The sequence below is a fragment of the Aptenodytes forsteri genome, unplaced genomic scaffold (genome assembly GCF_000699145.1).
Source record: "Aptenodytes forsteri isolate BGI_AS27 unplaced genomic scaffold, ASM69914v1 Scaffold9, whole genome shotgun sequence".
NCBI lineage: Eukaryota > Metazoa > Chordata > Aves > Sphenisciformes > Spheniscidae > Aptenodytes > Aptenodytes forsteri.
Genome location: NW_008796217.1, coordinates 5,540,563 through 5,563,829, shown reverse-complemented (window position 1 = coordinate 5,563,829; position 23,267 = coordinate 5,540,563). Strand labels below are relative to the sequence as shown.

Genomic DNA, 23,267 nt, shown 5'->3' with positions numbered 1-23,267 from the left:
GGAGTGAGCAAGCGGCTGCGTGGTGCTCAGTTGCCGACTGAGGTTAAACCACGACAGATGGTCTTAAAGTCTAACCTAAATTTTTTTTTTTGCAGCTTAAGCTGCTTACTTTTTGTCCTCCCCACAGTGGAAATATGTAAGAGTTATTTCTTTTCTCTTATATGTTATATCTCCCCTCTGTAATTTTTTTTCTTTGGACTGAATAATCAAACCCTGTCAGTCTTACTTTGTAAGTTGTTTTGTAGACCTCTGATTATTCCCATTTCTCTCCTTTGCTGTCTCTCCAAATTTTTTAAGTGTAGTGTTCAAAACTGGACTCAGTTACTCCAACTGAGAACCCTATTGGTACCAAGTACAAAGATTACACAGTTCTTGGAGATGATTCTTTTTATACATCCCAGTATGATGTTTACCTTTTCATAACAGCATGGGATCATTGAGTCATGCTCCGTTTCTGATCCACCAAAATCCCCATATCGTTTCCTGCAGAGGTGCTGTCTGACCAGTCCTTCCCCAGTCTCTGCATTTGTACAGTTGTTTTTCCCTGCTCATAGAACTTTGCATTCTCCCTGTTTAAACTTCATCAGTTCTTTTAGTTTCTCCGGTTTGTCAAAACTTTCTTTGAAACCTGTTTTCACTTGCATTGACGCAACTCTGTGTATGATGTATATGCTGTAATATGATACATGATGTGAATGTGTCACAGTCTATGCACATTTAATAGGCAGTCTGTCTATCCCGTTATACAGATTAGCATTGTAATTCAGCGACAACACTGAATGATTTTGGAACAAGGTCAGAAGGGATCCTGAAAAGTTGTGCTCACTACCCATTTTCAGTTGAACAAACACTCAAAGTAGTTACCAAGTTGAGTACAATTTTTATGGTCAATTGTACAGCCAAGTGATCGTGACTTTGCCTAGGTCACGCTTCCCTAGCTTTCTTGTAAGATGTCATGAGAAACATTGTCAAAAGCCTGACTAAAGCCATTATAAATAACATCTACTTCTTGTTCCCAGTGCACAAGAACTGTTACCTGTTACAAAAAGAAATACATTGGTTTAGTATGGGGCTTTTTTCCCCGGCAATTTCATGTTAGGTGTTACTCATTTTATTGCTATCTTCTAGTCTTTTACAAATAGTTTAATAGTGGAAGTAGTTCTATTTTTTTTTTCTTGAAATAGAAATTCAACTGACTAGTATAATGCTGTAATTACTTGTCTCTAATAAAAAAGAATAATTAAACACCGTTTGCAAATGCCACTAGAGAGCTCTATATTTCTTGAAGACAGGAAAGTTAATTCATCTGGACAGCAATATGGCAAAACAGAGCTAAACAAAAGATCAATATCTTTATTCTAGTTAAACCTAGTTGGGTTTTTTTTGACAGTGTTAATTTCAATTTATAAAAAATTAGATTCCTGTTGGAAGTCAAAAAGACCAATTTAGGTTTCACTTCTCCAAAAAAAAAGCAAATCTGATTTTACAGTGTTAACGGTGACCAGTGAAGAGAGAGACAGTGCAAGTGTACAGGGTATGGATGAAGAGTCTCAGCTTGTAGACAGAGGCTTTTCTTCATGGCTGGGATGCAAATTTCAAGTGTTTCCAGAGATGCTTTTGCTCAGTCATAAAGATGAATTCTGGAAAAAAAAATTAATTGGTTTATAATTTGAACATTTTTGCACAGGGACTCTTTTCCCCTTAGATTTCCTTTTGAACTGGTTTGTTTATATTAGAAGGCAGCGTTTGTTTCAACAAAGGTGGCGAACAATTGGACCCATGGGGAAACTGAGGTACTAGTTTGTTATGAAAATGTGAAAATAAACTGGATCAACTGACGAAGCCTCCAGAAAGATTTGTAAAATACTGGACTCTAGAACAAAGTGTAGGTATGAGCACAGTTCAAATGAATATGTATCAATCTAAATCATGTTTCAATGTTTGCGATATTTTGAATATCCCACTGTTTAATAGATTTCTTCAAAGGATAAGTATCTGTCTTTCTGCCTATCTGAAAGAAGTCTCTCCAAGGATATGGAAGTGGTTGTTTCAAGGTGTTGGAGAATCCTTTCTCCATGCTCTTCTCCCAAAATTATGTTCTTTATATCCTTATATTCTTATGTAGGTCCTTATGGTTCTGCTCCAGTGCTGAGCAGAAGTGGCATTAAACTCACATCCCAGCCTCCTTCAGTCAGTGTACTTTTGTCCTTCTAAATCAGTCAGGCATCCTACTCAAAAGAGAAAGAACAGTAGCTAATCTCATTGTTGTGGTTTAACCTCAGTTGGCAACTGAGCATCACCCAGCCACTCGCTCACTTCTGCCCCCCGCGGTGGGATGGGGGAGAGAATTGGAAGAGTAGAAGTGAGAAAAACTCGTGGGTTGAGATAAAAACAGTTTAATAATTGAAATAAAATTATAATAGCAATAATAATATAATAATAATAATGCACAAAGCAAGTGATGCACAGTACAATTGCTCACCACCCGCTGACCAATGCCCAGCCAGTTTGGCTGTGCCCCCTCCCAGCTCCTTGTGCACCTCCAGCCTTCTCAGTCGGTAGAGCATGGGAAGCTGAAAAGTCCTTGGCTAGTGTAAGCATTACCTAGCAACAACTAAAACATTGGTGTGTTATCAACTTTGTTCTCATCCTAAATCCAAAACACAGCACTGTACCAGCCGCTAAGAAGGAAATTAACTCTATCCCTGCCGAAACCAGGACACTAATTTTTGAAAATTGTTAGCTATTGTCTAGGTAGGGCAAAATATATCATAGTAAATTTATATATTACTCTCAGATTAGTAATGACATACTATATTTCTCTATGTTCAGATATTATATAAATGGATCAGATTTTATGTATAGACACCTTATAGCTTTACAGTTTATGTAACTGCTTTAAGGCTTTAGGATACATTTCACTGATCTCTGAACAGTTTCTGTAGCAGGCACGATGATTATTTTTATCATGAGGTCTACAGAATTCAGTTCAGGCATTTCAAACAGGTTTTCTTTCTTGATGTGGTTTTTTTGATGTGGTTTTTTTTTTTCCTTAGCTCCACTTGATTTACAAGTTATTGTTAACAATTAGTCATTTGAGTGTAAGGTTCAGTACTGGCAATGTTGAAAGGAGTTTTAAGTTTGAAATGTCCATGCAGTTTGACCCTTCTCTCCCTTTACTTTGTTATCTTTGATGTAGAACAGGTGAATTGGTTCTCTTCAGTAATTGGGCACTTACTGTTCAGGGCACAATAAGCGTGCTCATATGTCATGACTAGACTACTCTCTTTAAGTGAGCTTGAGAGTCATCCTTAGTGGTTGCCATGCTGTGCTACACTGCAGTCACTGCTATTGTGGCATCTTGGACATAAGCTCAGTCCAGTACTTCAGTATAAAATGATCTTTTCCCACCCAAATTTAAAAAGAAAAGCTTGACAAGCCATCTCTTACAAGTTGTAGTTTTGGGAATAGAACAAAAGATGGGGAAATAATTGAAGCAGACCATTACGCAGTGCTCAGGGGTGCAGTTAGGTTTCTGAAGGAGGAATGTTTTCAGAATGCACCCATTCTGCTGTGTCCCAATAAGGTCAAAATACTTCATGGGAAAGACTTTGGAAGAATATTGTCTTAGATACAGGCCAAATTGTCTTTGACACACTTGGAAGAATATAAGCATTTAGGAATGTATTATCTCCTGAAATTACTTACGCAGTGCTCAGGGGTGCAGTTAGGTTTCTGAAGGAGGAATGTTTTCAGAATGCACCCATTCTGCTGTGTCCCAATAAGGTCAAAATACTTCATGGGAAAGACTTTGGAAGAATATTGTCTTAGATACAGGCCAAATTGTCTTTGACACACTTGGAAGAATATAAGCATTTAGGAATGTATTATCTCCTGAAATTACTTTAGTATTAAAGATACTCATTTGTTTAATCTGGTATGTTTATATAATTTATCTCCTGTTCTCCTTTATCACACTTTGCTCTGACAAGATAGAGTAAAAACAAGCATGAATTTATTTACGCACAACAGAAATAATATGAGAAGACTTGGAACAATATATAAAGAGATCATAGAAACAGTCTGTTTTCAAAATATGTTGCATTAAAATAGAAGCAATAACAGGGATCAGGGATCTCTATGCTTTCCAGAAAAGCTATAAACAATGACGACAGCAGAGGCAGAATTTTATACTCGTTGAAGAACCCCTTGCTACATTTGGTCAGTTCAGTCTTGGGGAGTCTCTCTGGCATCACATTGTATCAAGTTCACTTCATATTTTTCTATGATCTTGACTGTTGTGCAGGTTTTGTATTGTCCAGAACTGGTGTGCTGTTTATTATCTAAGCCAGAAGAGGGTAAATCTCCCATTGCTTGTATCTGGGAACCTACTATCTTTGTCCAGTCTTTTATTTTTTATGTTGTTCAGTATTTCTTTCTGGTCTGACATTTGTTTCTTTTTTTTCACTTTCAGTGCTTGTTATGAAAAGACCTTCAAGAACAAAGATGCCTTTTATGTAAAGGCTAGAAATAAATTGTTTAGATTAAGAGTTTGAAAGTTTTGCTCTAAATTTAGAATCAGTGGCTGAACCAGGTACCATGTAGTCCTGGACCAACAGCTAAGTGGGAACAAAAAGTGCATTTTTATGCGTGTGTGTGTATACACAAGTGACACTCATTTGCAGGTTTTCTAATGAGTGCTGGATAAGGACAATATGTAACATTTCCTTTTTGTTCATTGTTGTCAGAAAAATTATGAGAAGTTGAGTCTTCATAGCAGCAGCAGTGGAGCAGCCAGTTGCAAAAGAGAATTTTCAGAAAATACTGACCTCCCAGCTGAAAGTTGTCAATCTGCGTGTGGAAAAGACGAGGAAAGAACATATGAAGAAATCCTGGTAGAGGATCACAGCATTTTAGAGAACTCTGAGAAAGGTAGTCATTAGCAAAAGAAGCATTAGAAGTACTATTACGCTGGTCAGAGGTGGGTTAAAAGCTTCTTTGCTGTCATTTTTATGTGCAGATACGTTCTCTGAATTAGATGATGAGGTGGACATATTGGACAATTCAAGCAGCTCCAGTTCAAGTCATTTGAAAGAGTCTGCTATTGGTAAGATTCCTTAAGAATGAAGTGTACACTACTTTCTAACAGCAAAGTAGTTGTTTATTCCAAAATATTAGGGTATTTCATGATTTGTTGCAAGTTCATTATCTGTTATGGGTCCTAAGCAAAAGAAAAATAAAATAACTGTGCCTCTGTGGCAGCCATTTCCAGTATAATACATTTTGCATCACATTTTCTTTGTGTAGTTTGTCCCTATATTTTGAGGTAATGCCTGTGAAAACTAGAATACTATTGGGCAACTTGACAAAGAAAGTGTTTTTGGATTTGAAGCATAAGATAACTAGCGTTGATAAGAAACAGAAGGAAGCCAGTGTGAAAGTCTCGGTAACAATAATGCTATGCAAATGAACAAATGCAGTGCCCTGTTAAGCGGGTGTAAAAAAGAAATTTGAAAGAGGTAAGCTTTAGCTGTCTAGATGAATTGACTAAATGGAATTGAAGGAATGCTTAATGATTAGATTTGAATTAGGAAGGGATTATGTGACAAAACACAGCATTAATTCTGCCTGTAGTTATTTATGGTAGTTATTTACGGTAATCAGATAGGAAAGTACCAGCTGCGTTGGGTATTATCTTAAGTAATAGTTTTTTGGATTATATTCTGAGTGTGAAAATTAAAAAAAAAAGAGATGTGAAACATCTGCAACCACTGTGAGCTACCTGCTAAATTTTGAGCTACCATGATCTACCAATTAAATGGGATGGGATTCTGATTAAAGGAAAATCAAAGAGCATTTTATACTAGAAGAAAAAGATTGATATTAGACCTGAGCAAAAGTTGATATTTCCATTCATCCCATGAAGTTCTGACAGAAAATCTGTGGATGATTTAAACTGTCCTTTTAAATGGTGAAGGGAATGTAGTTGTCTGAAGATTAACAAATTTTATTGTTTCAGGGTCCCAGGCTTCAAAAAACGTAGAATAACATTACTTTATCTGTTTGTAGTGCTATTTGCTAGCTGGGTTTTCTTCAGATTTTGGCCCAAGTACTGAAGAAATATGACTGCTTTTAATTGAAATGTCTAGCCATTAGTGCAGGGTAAATAAATGATTTGATAATTCTACTTAAAATCCATTAATATGATTTGCTAATCGTAACTGGATAGCCTGCCATTCTAAAGGCTGGAGAACCTGTGGCTAGCCAGCCCTGAGTTTATCACCAAGGTTTTCTTTAAAAAAAAAAATAAATAAAAGGAAAAAACCCCCTTCCTCTTTGTCATTTTCTTGTGCTAAGAGAGTAACGAGAAGCTTACAGGGAAGCCTAGTCTGACTGTGGGAGGGGGCTTGCATAGAAGGAACGTCTTGAGGAAAAGCAGCCTGCGGAAGCAATGTTCTATTTTGGTGTTTATACTGAAGAATAACACATTGTGCATCTCCCAGAAATTGAATTCTTTGTGGGCTAGTTCAGCATTGAACACAGACATTTGAAATCTTTGTGTAGTTTGTAACTTGCCACACCCAAAGTGTTATTGGTAATTATTTCCTTGTTGTTAATTTTTCTTTATTAAGATTTGGACATTAACAAAACATCAACTTTTTCTAATATTTAAATATTTTTGTGCCAGATTTCCTTTGACTTAATGAAATATTTTAACTGGAAAGATCCAGTCAGCTCCTATTAATTCCAGTAACTTTAATCAGCATTTCTAGAAGTCATTGCCCATTTTCCTCCCAGCATAGAGTTTAATTGGTATATAGATACTTCAGGATTGCTTTTTCAGAAAAATAATTCTGCAGTCATACATTCTTAGATCATCTGTAGTTTCTACTTAATGTTGAAGTTAGCGTTGTACATCAGTTGTAATCAATGCTGGCAAATTTTTCTTTTTTTCAGGGAAAAAGAAAAGATAGCTTTTAAAAAAAGTATTATAAATTCAGGATACTTGGGTATTGCTTGGGTTATGCTCCATTTGTTGCTAATAAATGGCTAGCTGTATGAATTATCAGCCATGGTTTTGTCAAGCAATGGGAAAATGTGACCAACTTACATCTAGCTAACTTGGAAACTGCTAACATGAAATTGTGAGTTTCGATTACGGGTGTATTGATCAGGGTCTTGAAAGGGTTTGTTTAATCATGCTGCCATCACATCACTTTAAGAGAAAACATGATCTGCAAATGTAGAAAAATATTGCTCTATTTTAAAACTGGGGTGGTATTTTGTAAAAAGGTGTGATATACCAAGTTGTTCAGTGGCACAGAAGCTGGTGTGCGTGTGAGTGACAGTGTAGTAGTGGTTAGCTTTTTTTGTACTCCACTAATTGTCATAATGATTTTACACACCCTGTGCTTTAAGAAAAGGATTATTGTTCTTAGTCTAGACAATGTAGTTCTACAAGACCAGCTCCTTTAACAACTCCTAAGATTGCCAAATGCAGGGTATGTAGATTCTGGAATAGTTGTTCATGCTACTTGGAATGATGAATCCTACAGGAGCAAGATTCTGCACATTTTGGAAGCATAGAGGCAGTAGTGTGAGATGCGATTTTTTTCCCTGAAGTCCTTACAATTTGAAATGATAAAGATTGACAGAGGATAGGGACATATTGAGTCAAAAAGCAACAAAGAGTGATCGGATGATTACAGCTTATTAGTTGCATTATTTTTCTTATCTTAAAATTAAGAAGGTTCCCAACTTTACCTTAGCTTAGTCATATTTAAGGGGTTTTTACTTGGTTTTGATTTACAGTGTAACTGTAGCTGCATTTCTGCTGGTAAACCAAATAGCAGGAAAATATGCGGTATCTATTAGTGCATTGTAGTCCAGTAGAGCTACTATGCCAGTTGGGTGAGAGAGAGTTTAAAAATTTACTCTATGTCTGGGAACACTTTTTGGAAAATATTTTTTGTTTCCTTGAATCATGTTCATTTACACTGCCATCAGGACAGTGTCCTAAATACATTGAAAGACTAGTTCTGTGTACAATATGCTATTAGAAAACCCTAGTCCCTAGGATTTTATGTACTTGTCCTCTGACCTTCCTCACAATAAAAAGGTAAGCATACGATAGGTCCCTTTCAGAATTGCTCAGCTACTAGCTTTTCATGAGGCTAAGAAGTCTCAACACGCAGTACAGTTGTTGTGCTGTATCTTGCTTAGGAGTTTTTCTGTTACCTCATAATTTATGTTTCCAGTATTTGGAGGAATCTCTGAACTTATCTAACTTGTGACCAATAAGTAAAGATGTTGAGATTCAGGACTCCTTTTCTTGCCAAAATTTCTGCAATGCAATAGTATTCAGAGTTACTGTGGAATGAAGAGACCGCAGATCTGCCAGAAGAATATTCTAGTGATGTAACTCTAGAAGGGTCTCCTATATCTTTCTTTGAGCTTTATGAAAAACGACTTGTTTACACAGTGCCAGGACTTGAGTCTTGTGCAGGTAATGCTCAAAGCAGTCAAAAGTATCCAGTTGAATACTGGGGATTTCTAGAACTAGGATACTCTCAAAATAGGAACTCTGCATGTTGTATGTAGCAAATGATTGGGCTCTGAGTTTAGGTCATCATTTAGCTCCAAATTTAACTATTTTTGAGGATAACAACAAACACAGTAGGAAATAAATACCCATTCAGTAATGTTACTTGCTGTCTGGAGCTAGTAGTTTCATTCAAAATTTGGGCTTAACTGCAGGCAGCTACCTTATATCTTGCAAATTTTGTTTCCCAGAGCTTTTTTTTTTTTTTTAAATTCAGACTAGTTGTATTCTTTGGTGGATCTGACGATTTGAGAAGATATTTCTTCTTTATATAAGACATTTAGATAGTTTGGTAAGTCTTAGGGGTAAGATCTCACATCTGCTATATATGGTTCTTTAGCTTGTGTGGGGAAAAGCTTAGGAATTTGTTGAAAATAATTATTGCATCAAGAAACCCATAATTTGCACAATGGGCTGTCTGTGAAGAATTTTGGAGATCTTACAGTGTTTTTAGGCTTGTTTTTCCCAAACTGACTTTGTCTAAGATTCAGATTTCTCTTGAGGCCTCAGTGTAATGGGACTATGTTGAAGACATCAGCTAGAACAAGATCTGCCAAGACCTGGTTTTCCTATATATGATGCTTGAGTTAAGCTTAAAGTATGTTTATGGCAACTTCTGTTGCTGTACATGTAGTCACTGCTAATGAGCAAAAAACTTAATTCTGTTTGCTCTGCAAAACAGCTTAATTAACATGGTTGGGACTGTCTGTTCTAGTGTAAAGTGATTTAAAGGACAGCTTACTAAGAGTATTTTGTATAAATAAAGGTAGTTTGACTTTTCTCCTGAAAAGATTATTAAGCCGTCATTCAAAAAAACACTTCCATTGTTTCCATTTCATTCAAGGAAATGGATTGACGTTTTCTGCTAATATGAAATCTTGATTCAATTTTCCTATCAGTCTGATCAAACTTGAAAGGGTTTTCAGAGGTTTTTTTAGGTACCAGTGAAGTGAAAGTGAACGCCAAAGCAAAAGTTACTGTCTTCCCAGGTTTTTCTGAACTCGTATCATGTTATAAGCTCTTTTCTTGAAATTACATGGTTAGGAGCCTGCAAGGGAAAAAACACTAAACTGCATATTAGAATGTATTTGTATGATTTGCACTGATGTCAATGCATGTTATGAAGTTAAAGCTTTAGAATTTGCTTTAATTACATCAGCTGTTAAAGACCAAAGTAGCAGTCAGAAAAATGCTTGGTGCCTCATTTGATATATATATCTTCATAGAGCTATGCAGAATAGGGAGGCTGATGAGAATCAAAAGCTTTGGTTTTTGTGTGTCTTTCACATTCCAACAAGGGTGGGCACAGAACAGGAGAGAGATGGAAGATTTATATTTCATTTTCCTTGAGAACATCTTGAACTGAGAAATTCCCTCTTGCAAGGCGTTTGAACAAAACGTATGTTGCTGTGCTCTTCCCATCCATGTCAAAGGAGGAACCATGGTATGAGGAAATATAGTCCAGGTAACACCCTGGGCTGAACTATGCACTATGTGCTCCATGACTTATGTTAATTAACTTTCCTACGCATCTGTGTTGTTTCTTACTCCCTGTCTGACTTTGTATGATTAGCATAACTCTTACACAAAAGACTGAGGATTCTAACTAAAGTCATTACTGTTCATGGGTGTGTGTATACACACATGAATGTGTTTGTTACAATGATTTTTAGATGTCTGAGTCTCCTCATGCTTAGTTATTGAAGAAATTATTTCAATGTATTTTCATAAAGAGACTTCTCTCTCAGTTGTAACTGCTCAGTGGGTCTCTAACATAATAATAAGCAATAAAAATGGCACTGAAGGGTGTCGGCTATTGTTTACTGATGTTCTGCATCATGATTTCTGGTTTGTTTTTTTTTTTTAGCATTAATAAGTATTTTCCTAACTTTAGCATATGAATCAGAAAATATTGCATCTCCTCCCTTATATCTTGCAAATTTTGTTTCCCAGAGCTTTTTTTTTTTTTTTAAATTCAGACTAGTTGTATTCTTTGGTGGATCTGACGATTTGAGAAGATATTTCTTCTTTATATAAGACATTTAGATAGTTTGGTAAGTCTTAGGGGTAAGATCTCACATCTGCTATATATGGTTCTTTAGCTTGTGTGGGGAAAAGCTTAGGAATTTGTTGAAAATAATTATTGCATCAAGAAACCCATAATTTGCACAATGGGCTGTCTGTGAAGAATTTTGGAGATCTTACAGTGTTTTTAGGCTTGTTTTTCCCAAACTGACTTTGTCTAAGATTCAGATTTCTCTTGAGGCCTCAGTGTAATGGGACTATGTTGAAGACATCAGCTAGAACAAGATCTGCCAAGACCTGGTTATATGATATATGATGCTTGAGTTAAGCTTAAAGTATGTTTATGACAATGCTGTACATTGTACATGTAGTCACTGCTAATGAGCAAAAAACTTAATTCTGTTTGCTCTGCAAAACAGCTTAATTAACATGGTTGGGACTGTCTGTTCTAGTGTACAGTGATTTAAAGGGCAGCTTACTAAGAGTATTTTGTATAAATAAAGGTAGTTTGACTTTTCTCCTGAAAAGATTATTAAGCCGTCATTCAAAAAAACACTTCCATTGTTTCCATTTCATTCAAGGAAATGGATTGACGTTTTCTGCTAATATGAAATCTTGATTCAATTTTCCTATCAGTCTGATCAAACTTGAAAGGGTTTTCAGAGGTTTTTTTAGGTACCAGTGAAGTGAAAGTGAACGCCAAAGCAAAAGTTACTGTCTTCCCAGGTTTTTCTGAACTCGTATCATGTTATAAGCTCTTTTCTTGAAATTACATGGTTAGGAGCCTGCAAGGGAAAAAACACTAAACTGCATATTAGAATGTATTTGTATGATTTGCACTGATGTCAATGCATGTTATGAAGTTAAAGCTTTAGAATTTGCTTTAATTACATCAGCTGTTAAAGACCAAAGTAGCAGTCAGAAAAATGCTTGGTGCCTCATTTGATATATATATCTTCATAGAGCTATGCAGAATAGGGAGGCTGATGAGAATCAAAAGCTTTGGTTTTTGTGTGTCTTTCACATTCCAACAAGGGTGGGCACAGAACAGGAGAGAGATGGAAGATTTATATTTCATTTTCCTTGAGAACATCTTGAACTGAGAAATTCCCTCTTGCAAGGCGTTTGAACAAAACGTATGTTGCTGTGCTCTTCCCATCCATGTCAAAGGAGGAACCATGGTATGAGGAAATATAGTCCAGGTAACACCCTGGGCTGAACTATGCACTATGTGCTCCATGACTTATGTTAATTAACTTTCCTACGCATCTGTGTTGTTTCTTACTCCCTGTCTGACTTTGTATGATTAGCATAACTCTTACACAAAAGACTGAGGATTCTAACTAAAGTCATTACTGTTCATGGGTGTGTGTATACACACATGAATGTGTTTGTTACAATGATTTTTAGATGTCTGAGTCTCCTCATGCTTAGTTATTGAAGAAATTATTTCAATGTATTTTCATAAAGAGACTTCTCTCTCAGTTGTAACTGCTCAGTGGGTCTCTAACATAATAATAAGCAATAAAAATGGCACTGAAGGGTGTCGGCTATTGTTTACTGATGTTCTGCATCATGATTTCTGGTTTGTTTTTTTTTTTTAGCATTAATAAGTATTTTCCTAACTTTAGCATATGAATCAGAAAATATTGCATCTCTGCCATGTACAGTGTATGGTGAGACAGTATCTTTGGTGTGAAATATCATGCACTTGTAAATATACTCATAAGCTGGCAGATTAGCAAGTCAAATGTGGTGAGTCATCAGACTGATCAAGAAAATTTGGATATGAGCCCTTTACTGATAGAGAGACCATTTATTTGAAACAGCCAAAAGTATATTTCAAATCCAATTTTGTATATGAATACTTTGAAAGGGAAGCTGTTTTTAAAATTCTAGCAAACAGCTGTGTTCAAACTTAGCTTTCTAGCCAAGTGGCTTCTGTTACAGGTTTTCTCACATATATTCCCATAGTATATAATAGTCTTCTTTATAACAGAGAGCCTGAGGTTGTAACTCAAAATCCTTACCCCAAACAACATGATTCAGGTTCAGTCAGAGCTTCTACTTTTGTATTTGTATTGTGTTTGCACCCTAAGCAGGTAAAATATCTATTCCTTGAATAGGCACAATCATATTTTTTCATTTCCAAAGGCCTTGTTTACTTTCTAGACACTGGATACTGTATTTTCCTATCTATTTTTCTGTCTCAGTGTTAAAGTTAATTGAAGTGTCTTTGCTTCTATAAGGGCTTGGTTTATTTGCTATTATGTAAATCACCTGCTCTTATCAAACCTTTTTTTGGGCTAACTACTACAGAGTTTTAATATTTGTTTTGCTAAGCAAAGCATTAGCAAGGAATAAAATACTGTTTGTTTGTTTGTTTTTTTTCTTTCGTTCTGTCTGTCTGTCTGTATTCTTTTTAGGGAGACAGATTTGGCCTAAAGATGTATCATTTATTTTGGTTTTAAAGTGAATTCTGTGTGACAGATGCCAGCCTCCTTCAGGATTTTTTTTTTTTTAAATTCAGAGGATCTCAGAAAAGTAGGAAAAATAGAGGCACTATATTTCAGAGCACAACAAAAAGTATGTTTGAACACAAAGAAAAGATTTAAGACTCTCAGAAATGTGTTTGCTCTCTGGAAGTCCTCTACTGTTGCTCTAGAACTAATATAACTGCTGTAACAAGACCAACAATGGGAAAACTAGTGTAAGTTTGGCATAAAATCTTTTTTTTCTTAGCTACTGTTTGAGTGATTAGATGCCTCTGTTCTTGTTTTATGATAATGCTTGTGATGTTACTAGTGTGGAAAAACATCTCATGTAGACAAAGATGCAGGGTATTATATTAAAATGCATTAATTGTACTGGAAAATTGTAGAATTTCCTAATCTTACTACTCAGACCTTCAGTTAGCTGAAATATCTTTTGATTTACACATACACTTATTCAAAGTGAGATATCATTTGTAGGAGAGAGTGGTCTCATATGTCAAAATTACCATTAAAGAAATGGTTTTACAGGAATGTTTTAAGACAAATGCTTGACAAATACTTGCTTTAAGACAATGCTTTCCAAGTGCATAAATAATAAATATATCATCAAACATTACCCCTCCTTCTCCACATTTTTTGGCACTACGCGATAAATGACATAAAAGTTTGGGTTCAGTTTTATTGCTGATTAGATGTTTGACCAAAAACTGGTCATACCCCTGTCTTCAAGGTCTTAAAATCAGTGGGATTATTTAAGAAGTAAGGTATTGCATATGTAGTAGTTTGAATAGTTAGCTAATAGGATGGTGGCAATAAAATTCTGGTAGAACAAGGTTTAGACAACCCATCAAAGTTCCTCTGAGAAAGTGGGTAAATGTTCTAGCTTTTTATCCAGACTAGAGACAATGTTGTGGCTACAGTGGTAGCAGTAACCGAGGTAGTTATTTAATGCAAATCCACATACATCTTCTGTGGACATCCGGTCAGCATAAGTTACTAGTTTCCGTGAAATTCTGAAAGTATTTATTAAGATACTGTGCGGGGCTGAGATTTTAGTTATGATGCAAGCAAATCTTTGATACATCAAACAGCAACTCCATAGTCAAATGGGGTTTGGAGTTTGTTTAACACTGCTTTTTAAAAGTTATTTTGACATCGTGTCTGGGGAATAGAAAATATTAACATGTATGTATATATTTTTTTTAATGTAGAGATAATATTTATACATTTGTTTCAGGTATAATTAAACGAAGTTTTAGTGCTCCTGAAAGACAACCTCAGATTAGGTAGGTACGATTTATGATTTTAATATAGATTATATAATTGACCGTTGTTATGATCAATTCCAGTGGGTCATTTCACAGTGGAACAGTTGCGCGATTGCCTTCATGAAACATTTCAGTACTTAACATTACAACTTCATTTTATCTCAGCCTATGACACTTAGTCTGCTTGAGGATATTGTTCAAGGGTGTTCACACACATAAGCTTTACATGAGTAATTTGAGGACTGGCATTAAACTGATAAATAGTTTTAAAAGTGGACCTTGCTACATCAGCTTAAACTGACATTAGTTGGTTAGCCAAATTCTGGTTTTGCATTTTTAAGTGGCTGTTTTTCTATAGAAAAATGTGTTTGTGCATTTGATAGTGTAGAGTAGTATCTTGTCCCTTTGAACTCCTCTAGACCTTCTATATAAACGTAGATATCTATTTTTGGAATTCTGGAGTCCTCCTCATTTCTTTCAAAAAGGAAATAAACCAAAACAGAATATGGCATGGCCATCCCCATTCTCCTTCTAAAGGTCTTTCCTTTTTATTCTGTTATTTATTCAGAAATGCATCAAACACATTCTTGACCAACCATTATTTTTTCTGATCTCCTTGGCCCCACTCTTATTTATGGACTCTGTTTCTTCATTTCTGCTTTTCTTTCACATCTGGAAAAAAACCCCAAAATCACTCTTGGCTCCATCTGCCTCCTGAACAATTTTTTTATCTTACCTTTAATTTAACTAGGTAAGTGTTTATAATAATGGCATTGATTCCTCCCCCCTGTTTCTCCACAGACGCTGTTTGATCCAGCTTTTACTTAAGGAATATTACTGTAGCAACTCTTACTAAGCTGTTTAGTGACCTCTTCCAAGTCATAGTTCCTTTATTTTCTTGATCTGCTATTTACTATTGGCGCTATCTTTGTCTTCTTAAAATCATGTTTTTCTGACTCTTCTGACTGTATCCTTTTCTAATTCTTCCCCTATCTTTTGAAACTATTCTTAAGGACCATTCAGAAGGATACTAGTTTATCTGTTCATCTAATTTCCTCTGGATGTTACATGTGGCTTTATCACTGATTTTCTTGTCTTTTCTCCTGCATTGTGTCTTTGCATGTACAAATGTGTCTACTTATTCATCTACCTGCAAAATCATGCTGCAAATCATGAATTTAGCTGTATACACCAGATGTATTTCCTTCAGTCTATACTAAATTTTTGCTCATCTATGTAAGATCTCTTCATGGTCATGTGGCCATACAGTTGAGTACTACATAACTAAAAGGAATGTCATAATTGCCTGAACCTGAAGTCCTACCCATTAGCTTGGGTTTTGATCATTCTCAAAAATAACATCCATCCTCACCAATACTTTGACATCTGAACATCTGCTTTAACTTGTGCATCTCTCAAAGTTCTTGCATTCAGAATATGTCCTACTGTTCTGCCTGGCACCTCTAAGAGATAATCTTTCCTATCAATATACGCTGCTAAAACTCTTGCTTAGGTTCATAAGGCTATTATGCAAGCAACATCTTTCCTGGTTTTGATACATGCATTCTAGTCACTCAAATGTCCATTCAGAACACTGCTGCGAGGAACATTTCTACAGCCCTACCTTCAATTCTACAGCCCTGCCTTCAACCTTGCCATCTTCTGTGTGTATCCTTTTACTGGTTGTGTTTTTCCTATCACTTCAAACGCAATATTTTATTTTTGCTTTCAGAGTTGTTCTTAGCATATCACCATCCAGTCTGTCACTTATCACTCACTACCTTTCCAGTTTCAGTCCTGCTGCAGTCAGTAATGGCAGCTTCCTAATGCTTGAGTGCTGAAGCAAACACATTTGTTTTTTCCTTCACCTCTGCCCCTCACATAAACATTAGCAAAACTATCTCCTTATCTGTCTTCATAACTACTACTTGCAACTGTAATTTTCCCTACTGCCTAAAAAATATATACAAATTCTTGCCATGCTAGGGCTGTTGAGGCTGCCATCCATCAGGACATCATATTGGTTCTTTCAGTTTCCCATTTGTCTGTATCCATTTGTTGTTGCTTATCTCAGCTAGTGAAATCTGAACGCTGAGACAGTGTTTGTGTGGAGTATAGAGCAGAAGCTAGCACTGAAACATCTGGACCTATAGTTCTGACATTGAGGTATTGCTGTCCTGCTGATGTAACATTAATCCCACACACACACACTTTACTAGTACTGTATGCTTTATTACTCCTGTTTTTATCCACTAGACAATAATGACTTTATTCTTTATGTTTTCCATCCATAAAATGGGTTAATTGAAACGTCCTTTGTCATGGTTTAACCCTAGCTGGCAACTAAGCACCACAGAGCCGCTCGCTCACTCCCCTCCTGGTGGGAAGGGGGAGAGAATCAGAAGAATAAAAGTGAGAAAACTTATGGGTTGAGATAAAGACATTTTAATAGGGAAAGCAAAAGCTGTGCACGCAAGCAGAGCAATAGAAGGAATTCATTCACTCGTTCCCATCGGCAGGCAGGTGTTCAGCCATCTCCAGGAAAGCAGGCCTCCATCATGCTTCCCATCGTCAGGCAGGTGTTCAGCCATCTCCAGGAAAGCAGGGCTCCATCACGCGTAACGGTGACTTGGGAAGACAAATGCCGTCACTCCGAAAGTCCCCCCCTTCCTCCTTCTTCCCCCAGCTTTATATGCTGAGCATGACGTCATATGGTATGGAATATCCCTGTGGTCAGTTGGGGTCAGCTGTCCTGGCTGTGCCCCCTCCCAGCTTCTTGTGCACCCCCAGCCTACTCGCTGGTGGGGTGGTGTGAGAAGCAGAAAAGGCCTTGACTCTGTGTAAGCACTGCTCAGCAGTAATGAAAATAACCCTGTGTTATCAACACTGTTTCCAGCACAAATCCAAAACATAGCCCCATACACTAGCTACTATGAAGAAAATTTACTCTACCCCAGCCAAAACCAGCACATGCTGTACAAGTGCAAAATAATGTGTAATCTAGCGGATTATTGAGTTTTAAATATTAAAATCCTGTCTACTGTTTTTGTACTTTCCAGACTAAAAACTGAGCAGGGAAAGGAATGGAGTCTAACTTTTATTTAGTAGAAGTCATTCTATTTTGGACATGTAGAGTGGGCCAGCCTTTATGTGACTTACAAATGCATAGTTAAAAACTAGTGAATTTGGACAGATTTCCTTTAGAGGAAACATGAGAAGGACTCAGGGAGTACTGATATTTCCTCTACAGTCATTGATGCCAAACACAATTAAAACTACTCTTTTTTCTTTTTTTTTTTTTTTTTTTTAAATGTTAACAGAGATTATATTGAAAGTCCGGGATCAAGACTGCGACCAGGTAATTTTGTGCTTACAACAAAATCAAGCTTTAACTTAAATTAAACCTAACAATTTCCAAGTTTTTAAACCTTATTCTCCTGTTGCATATAGAGTATCTCCTCTTTGATTTCTTCAGCTTTACTGCCTATTGATCTGCTCTTGAGAGTGCCTCCACAGATGCATGGGGCCCACACTACGCAAATAGAAGATTCATTCATGACAGGGTGGCAGTCTCATAGTCTTCCAGTTGTAGTTCTCTACAATATGAAAAATCATGGTATTATCTAATAATTATATTTTGAAATGTTAGAAAAGGAGATAATTACATTTCAGATACAAATATGTTATCTGAAATATCCTTAAGGAATTTTAAAAAAATATTAATTCCAATAGGAAGTCAGTAAGACCTTATTTTAATGGTCATTATCCTGGCTAAACTTCTGCTGAATGTAATGGGAATTTCTCCTATGAAAGGAATATTTCATAGAACCCTTGTAAATTATCATGTATTTATACATCATCATGGATGAAACAAGTTTTCCATTTGAGATACTTTTCTTTCTTACTGAGAAGCTTCACATACTGTAAGCTGCTAAGCTGTGATTTCAGAATGCATATTTCAAATAATAGTTGAAAGAAAATTATTTTGAGCAGTTGAAATATTGATCTTCATAACAAAGTACTTTTTTCTAGACTAACTTCTATTTCACAGCTTTTTGATATAAAATTGTATTAGGAATTTTAATTATGCAGTACAAATCAAAATTTGCTGTCCACTTTCAGCAGTTTTCAATGCTGTTTACTGAAGAGTGCCATTATAATACCAACATACAGTTTACACGCCCTATCCAGCCATAATGTATCAGAGCTATAATGATCTGCAGACAAACACTTTAGCCTTTGTTAATATTTTCAGTCCTGTGGGTAATTTGCGGAAATCCGATATCTTTTGTCAGTAATGTTTTCCTTTTGGGTAAAACTATTAAAAGTTTTGATCAAGTCCTCAGCAGCCTGTTCACACACACATGCCCTCATCCCCCAAATAATGCTATACTTCTGTATTTTAAAAAAATATAATTGTGGAGTGGTCTGGAGTACATGGACTTTATGGGAACTCCTAAAGTTCTCTAGCTGTCTTTGAAGCACATAGGCATTACAAGTAGTCATTACATCTGGTCCTCCTCAACTGGTAAGTCGTATTGTTGCTGTCAAACTAGAAAATAGAGAAAGCTCTATACACTGAATAACAGGGAAATCCATATTATGTCCTACTCGGTCCTTTCTGTTTGCTGATATAATTCTAAGCATATTTTTATTCAGAAAAAAAAAATCTGAGAAGACCCACAAAAGAAAGGGCACCCTTTATTTGCTTTTGTTTTGTAATACAAGCCATTGACAGCAAAGGAGAAGTCAAATACCACAGAACAGGGAGCAGTGAGAAAGGTAACATGTCAGGGAAGTAAAGTTTTTATCAGTGACCTAATAAAAACTGAAGATTCCTAGGTTGTAACGGCAAGATCACACTATTTATTTTGGGATTGAATACAGCAGTGTTGAAACAGTTGGTAGAGAGGTGAAAATGAGGCAAAAAGAGCTAAATCAAAATCGTTCTTCTCATGGCATATAATATTTTAGATTATTATAGCATGGCTTCCACTGTCACCTTGAGCAGAAAGACCAACCTAAATTCTTCCTTAAATGGCTCAGGGGAAATGCAAGACTTCTTTTCCTCTTATTCATTATTAAGAGGAGACTTAGGGAAAAAATGTTGAACTAAATTTCACTTGCCTCTCTCAACCCATCTGCCAAAAGGCATTGCCACAAAAAATCCAACAATGGCAATGATGTTGTTATCTTCCTGATCCTACTAGAAATGTGTGTCTCTGTGATAGAGAATGACATTTTCTATATCTATTTTCTGTGAGTGTGCAGCTCAGATCTGGTTGGTCCCTAGACACTTCAGTTTGTGAATGTCTCTCTTCTACTTCTTGTTAAAGTAGCCAGCACAGAGATTCAACAGGAAAAAATGGTAATAGTTCAGTTGTGGGCTAATTCATTTTGGTGTTTGGATTTCATCTCCCTCTCAGTAGAATTTTCATTCTTGATACCAGATAATTTAAAAAAAAAAAAAAGTTTAGGTGGATGTAAATCAGTACATAAGACTTTATGATCCTCAGGGTGTTTCTGTATTAGGAAATTTTGGAGTATGGATCTAAATTACCCTCTGAAGTGTAGTTTAGAGATAACTGCATTTAAGAGAGGTACAGGGCTGCTGGCTGAAGTTCAGTACTTGGACTTAACCTCTTTGCTTAGCTTCCAGGTCTAATACTCAACTTGGAAAGATAATTTTGGTAACTAATGTTCTTACGTGATACACTAAGTGTTTTGTAGTGGCAGTCTGCTGATAAGCTTTTATTTAATCTCTGAGTCTGACAGTGTGTATGACTTAAATACACGATTAAAAATCATAAATAACAACTGATTTACCACATAAAAATTCAAGAATCTGATTTAGTTTTGGCTCTATACTCTTTCTCAGCAGGCAAAGCATGATAGAGGAGCACTAGGTAAATAAGAATCAAGCTGTTCTGTTTGTTTTAATTGTTATATTTAAAATCTGAATGATATTTCATAAATCTGCAGTTTGTAGAATACATAATATTTGCTTCTATGTCCTAATTCTATTAAATTACCTAAAGCTTGATCAGCAGTATTTCTCTATTGCTTCTTATGGCTGGAATTAAAATTATTCCATGGAACACAAATAAATTATTATCTATTTTTTTTGGTTCAGTAGGTAAGTTCATAATGCTCTTTAGTTAACAAAATATAGTCAATCTTTTAGGTATAATACTCACAAATCAGTACTGAGTTTACTGTGTTTTGTAAAATTTAAGTAATGCTCACTCATTTAGGTAGTCAAGTGAATTTGGTTTTGCTTTTTATCAAGCTGCCTTTGGCTAGTATTGTTCAAATATGTCATTGAATATGGCAGGAGACAAATCACATGGATATTTGATATTACTTGCTGGTAAATTAGGGCAGTTTTGCTTCAGAAAAAGAGCACGGTCTTTTAATCACCAAGCTGCTTGTACTACAAGAAAAAATGTACCTACAGCAGACAAGTATATCTGTCTCAAATTCTGGATGACCAAGACCATATCTGATATAATGGCTGTGATTGTAAGTCCCAAACAGTAGTTCAAAGGGGGAAATGAACTTTCACTTTCACCTCTTGTTTTCAATTCTTGATCCCAAGAACTAAATATTTTCACATAGCTGATATATTTTTTTAACCTGATTTTAACACACAGAAGTAAATAAACAGGTTAATATTGTTGTGTTAAATTTATTTTGCTGAAAGAAAAGCATAGCTTCCATTCATACATGACTTCCTTTGCAGTGTTTTTGTCTATGAAAAGTATACATTATGTACATGGATTTGCTTGACATAGGATGGTAGTCTAGCTTTAGAGGAAGAGGAACAGGTTTACACCTACTCACTATTTTCATAAGATAAGAAAAATTCAGCTTTCTTGCTCCTTGCCATGATAATTAATTCACACATATCTAAATAAAATCAACAATAATCTAATAAAAATGATACGAGGAAGCCTAAATGTTTGAAGTACTGCAATATTCTTAATTCTAAAGTCATGTTTCTCCTTTTAATTCCAAACTGACTCTGTTCTTTACTTCAGAGTTTGTACTACAAAATGTAGTGTCATTGTCATCGGGTATGATGGATGCTTTTTAGCAAAGATCACATTTGGATACCCAAATAAATAGTTAAGCACTAAAACTTTAGGGAAGTGATCGTGCCCCTGTACTCGGCACTGGTGAGGCCGCACCTCAAATACTGTGTTCAGTTTTGGGCCCCTCACTACAAGAAGGACGTTGAGGTGCTGGAGCGTGTCCAGAGAAGGGCAACGAAGCTGGTGAGGGGTCTGGAGAACAAGTCTGATGAGGAGCGGCTGAGGGAACTGGGGTTGTTTAGCGTGGAGAAAAGGAGGCTGAGGGGAGACCTCATTGCTCTCTACAACTACCTGAAAGGAGGTTGTAGCGAGGTGGGTGTCGGTCTCTTCTCCCAAGTAACTAGTGATAGGACGAGAGGAAATGGCCTCAAGTTGTGCCAGGGGAGGTTTAGATTGGACGTGAGGAAAAATTTCTTTACTGAAAGAGTGGTTAAACATTGGAACAGGCTGCCCAGGGAAGTGGTTGAGTCACCATCCCTGGAGGTATTTAAAAGACATGTAGATGAGGTGCTTAGGGACATGGTTTAGTGGGCATGGTGGTGTTGGGTTGATGGTTGGACTCGATGATCTTAGAGGTCTTTTCCAACCTTAATGATTCTATGATTCTATGAAAACATAAGCCTGTGTGTGCACTGTTTGTGAATTTGTGTATGCGTATCTATTATGCGTGTTGTTAGGTAATAGCTAAAGGGAATGTTCAAATACAATGTGTTTAAAAAAAAAGTTTTTTTGAATATCTGTTTTAGAAGAAAATATTAGAAACAACTTATAGCAACGTTATTTTCTCAACATGCCAATAGTTTCTTATTGTGGATCTTAACTTTGTGATGTCTTAGTAATTAGTCAATGAATATTTTATCTTCTGATCTGTCTAGTGAACAAGTCTACTTGAAATGTTAATGCTTAGAGAAATGATATGGAGATATATTAAGAGACACAACACTTTTCAAAACTGATAAAATATTTAATTTCTACATTTGCTTAGTCTTTTCTTTTTCTTTGAACAGGCCAACTTTATATCCCATATAATACGGCAGGGGCGGGGGGGATAAAATTTTCATTACATATAGTGTATATGTAATGTGCATTACTCATAATTACATGCATATGTACATGCGAATTGAATCTGTGTTAATTTTTTCTGGTTTGCATAACCCCGTTTTGTGGTTTGCTTAACATCATGCATTTTTCTATCAATATCTAACTAGCTTTGCATTTATAAGTTTCTAAAACCCACTTTTCCTTTATATTCACAGGTCAACACTACTATTTTTATGGAATTTACAAGCAAAAGCAATATGCAGTCTGTAATACAGAACAATAGTCTATATTCTTTCCTTTGCAGGGAGAGGAATTTTTACAGCATTATTCTTTGCTTAGCATTGATGTTCTTCTATTCTAAACATGAAAAATGCTGTTTATGTGCTTTATGATGGTGTCATTTTGATCATGGAAAATGCTGATAACAGGTCCTTTCCACAGTCTCCATCAATATGTCCTTTTGATAGGGTGATGTCTAGTGGGGAGGAATTTATGACAAAGAATAGAGACCACTAGTTTTCTGATGCAAAGTAAAGAAGACCCAAGAGATTCATAGCTGCTTGCACATTTTCTTGAGGTTTCTCTGAAAACATGCTCTTGCTAGATGTTGGAAACGAAAAGTAGCTGTGATAAAGCAACACACATCACTACAAGGCAACATAGAATCATAGAATCATAAAGGTTGGAAAAGACCTCTAAGATCATCGAGTCCAACCGTCAACCCAACACCACCATGCCCACT

The 23,267-nt window shown here is 36.1% G+C and overlaps 1 protein-coding gene across 1 annotated transcript in view; it reads left to right on the top strand.

The window, feature by feature from the left end:
• Positions 1-23,267, top strand: part of LOC109279733 (serine/threonine-protein kinase Nek10-like) — a 62,019-nt gene that overhangs the window by 30,546 nt on the left and 8,206 nt on the right. The window contains exons 5-9 of the mRNA XM_019474469.1: positions 4,749-4,932; positions 5,021-5,107; positions 14,360-14,408; positions 17,711-17,748; positions 17,866-18,006. Coding sequence (XP_019330014.1) covers positions 4,749-4,932; positions 5,021-5,107; positions 14,360-14,408; positions 17,711-17,748; positions 17,866-18,006 — 499 coding nt within the window. The remainder of the gene's footprint in view (positions 1-4,748; positions 4,933-5,020; positions 5,108-14,359; positions 14,409-17,710; positions 17,749-17,865; positions 18,007-23,267) is intronic.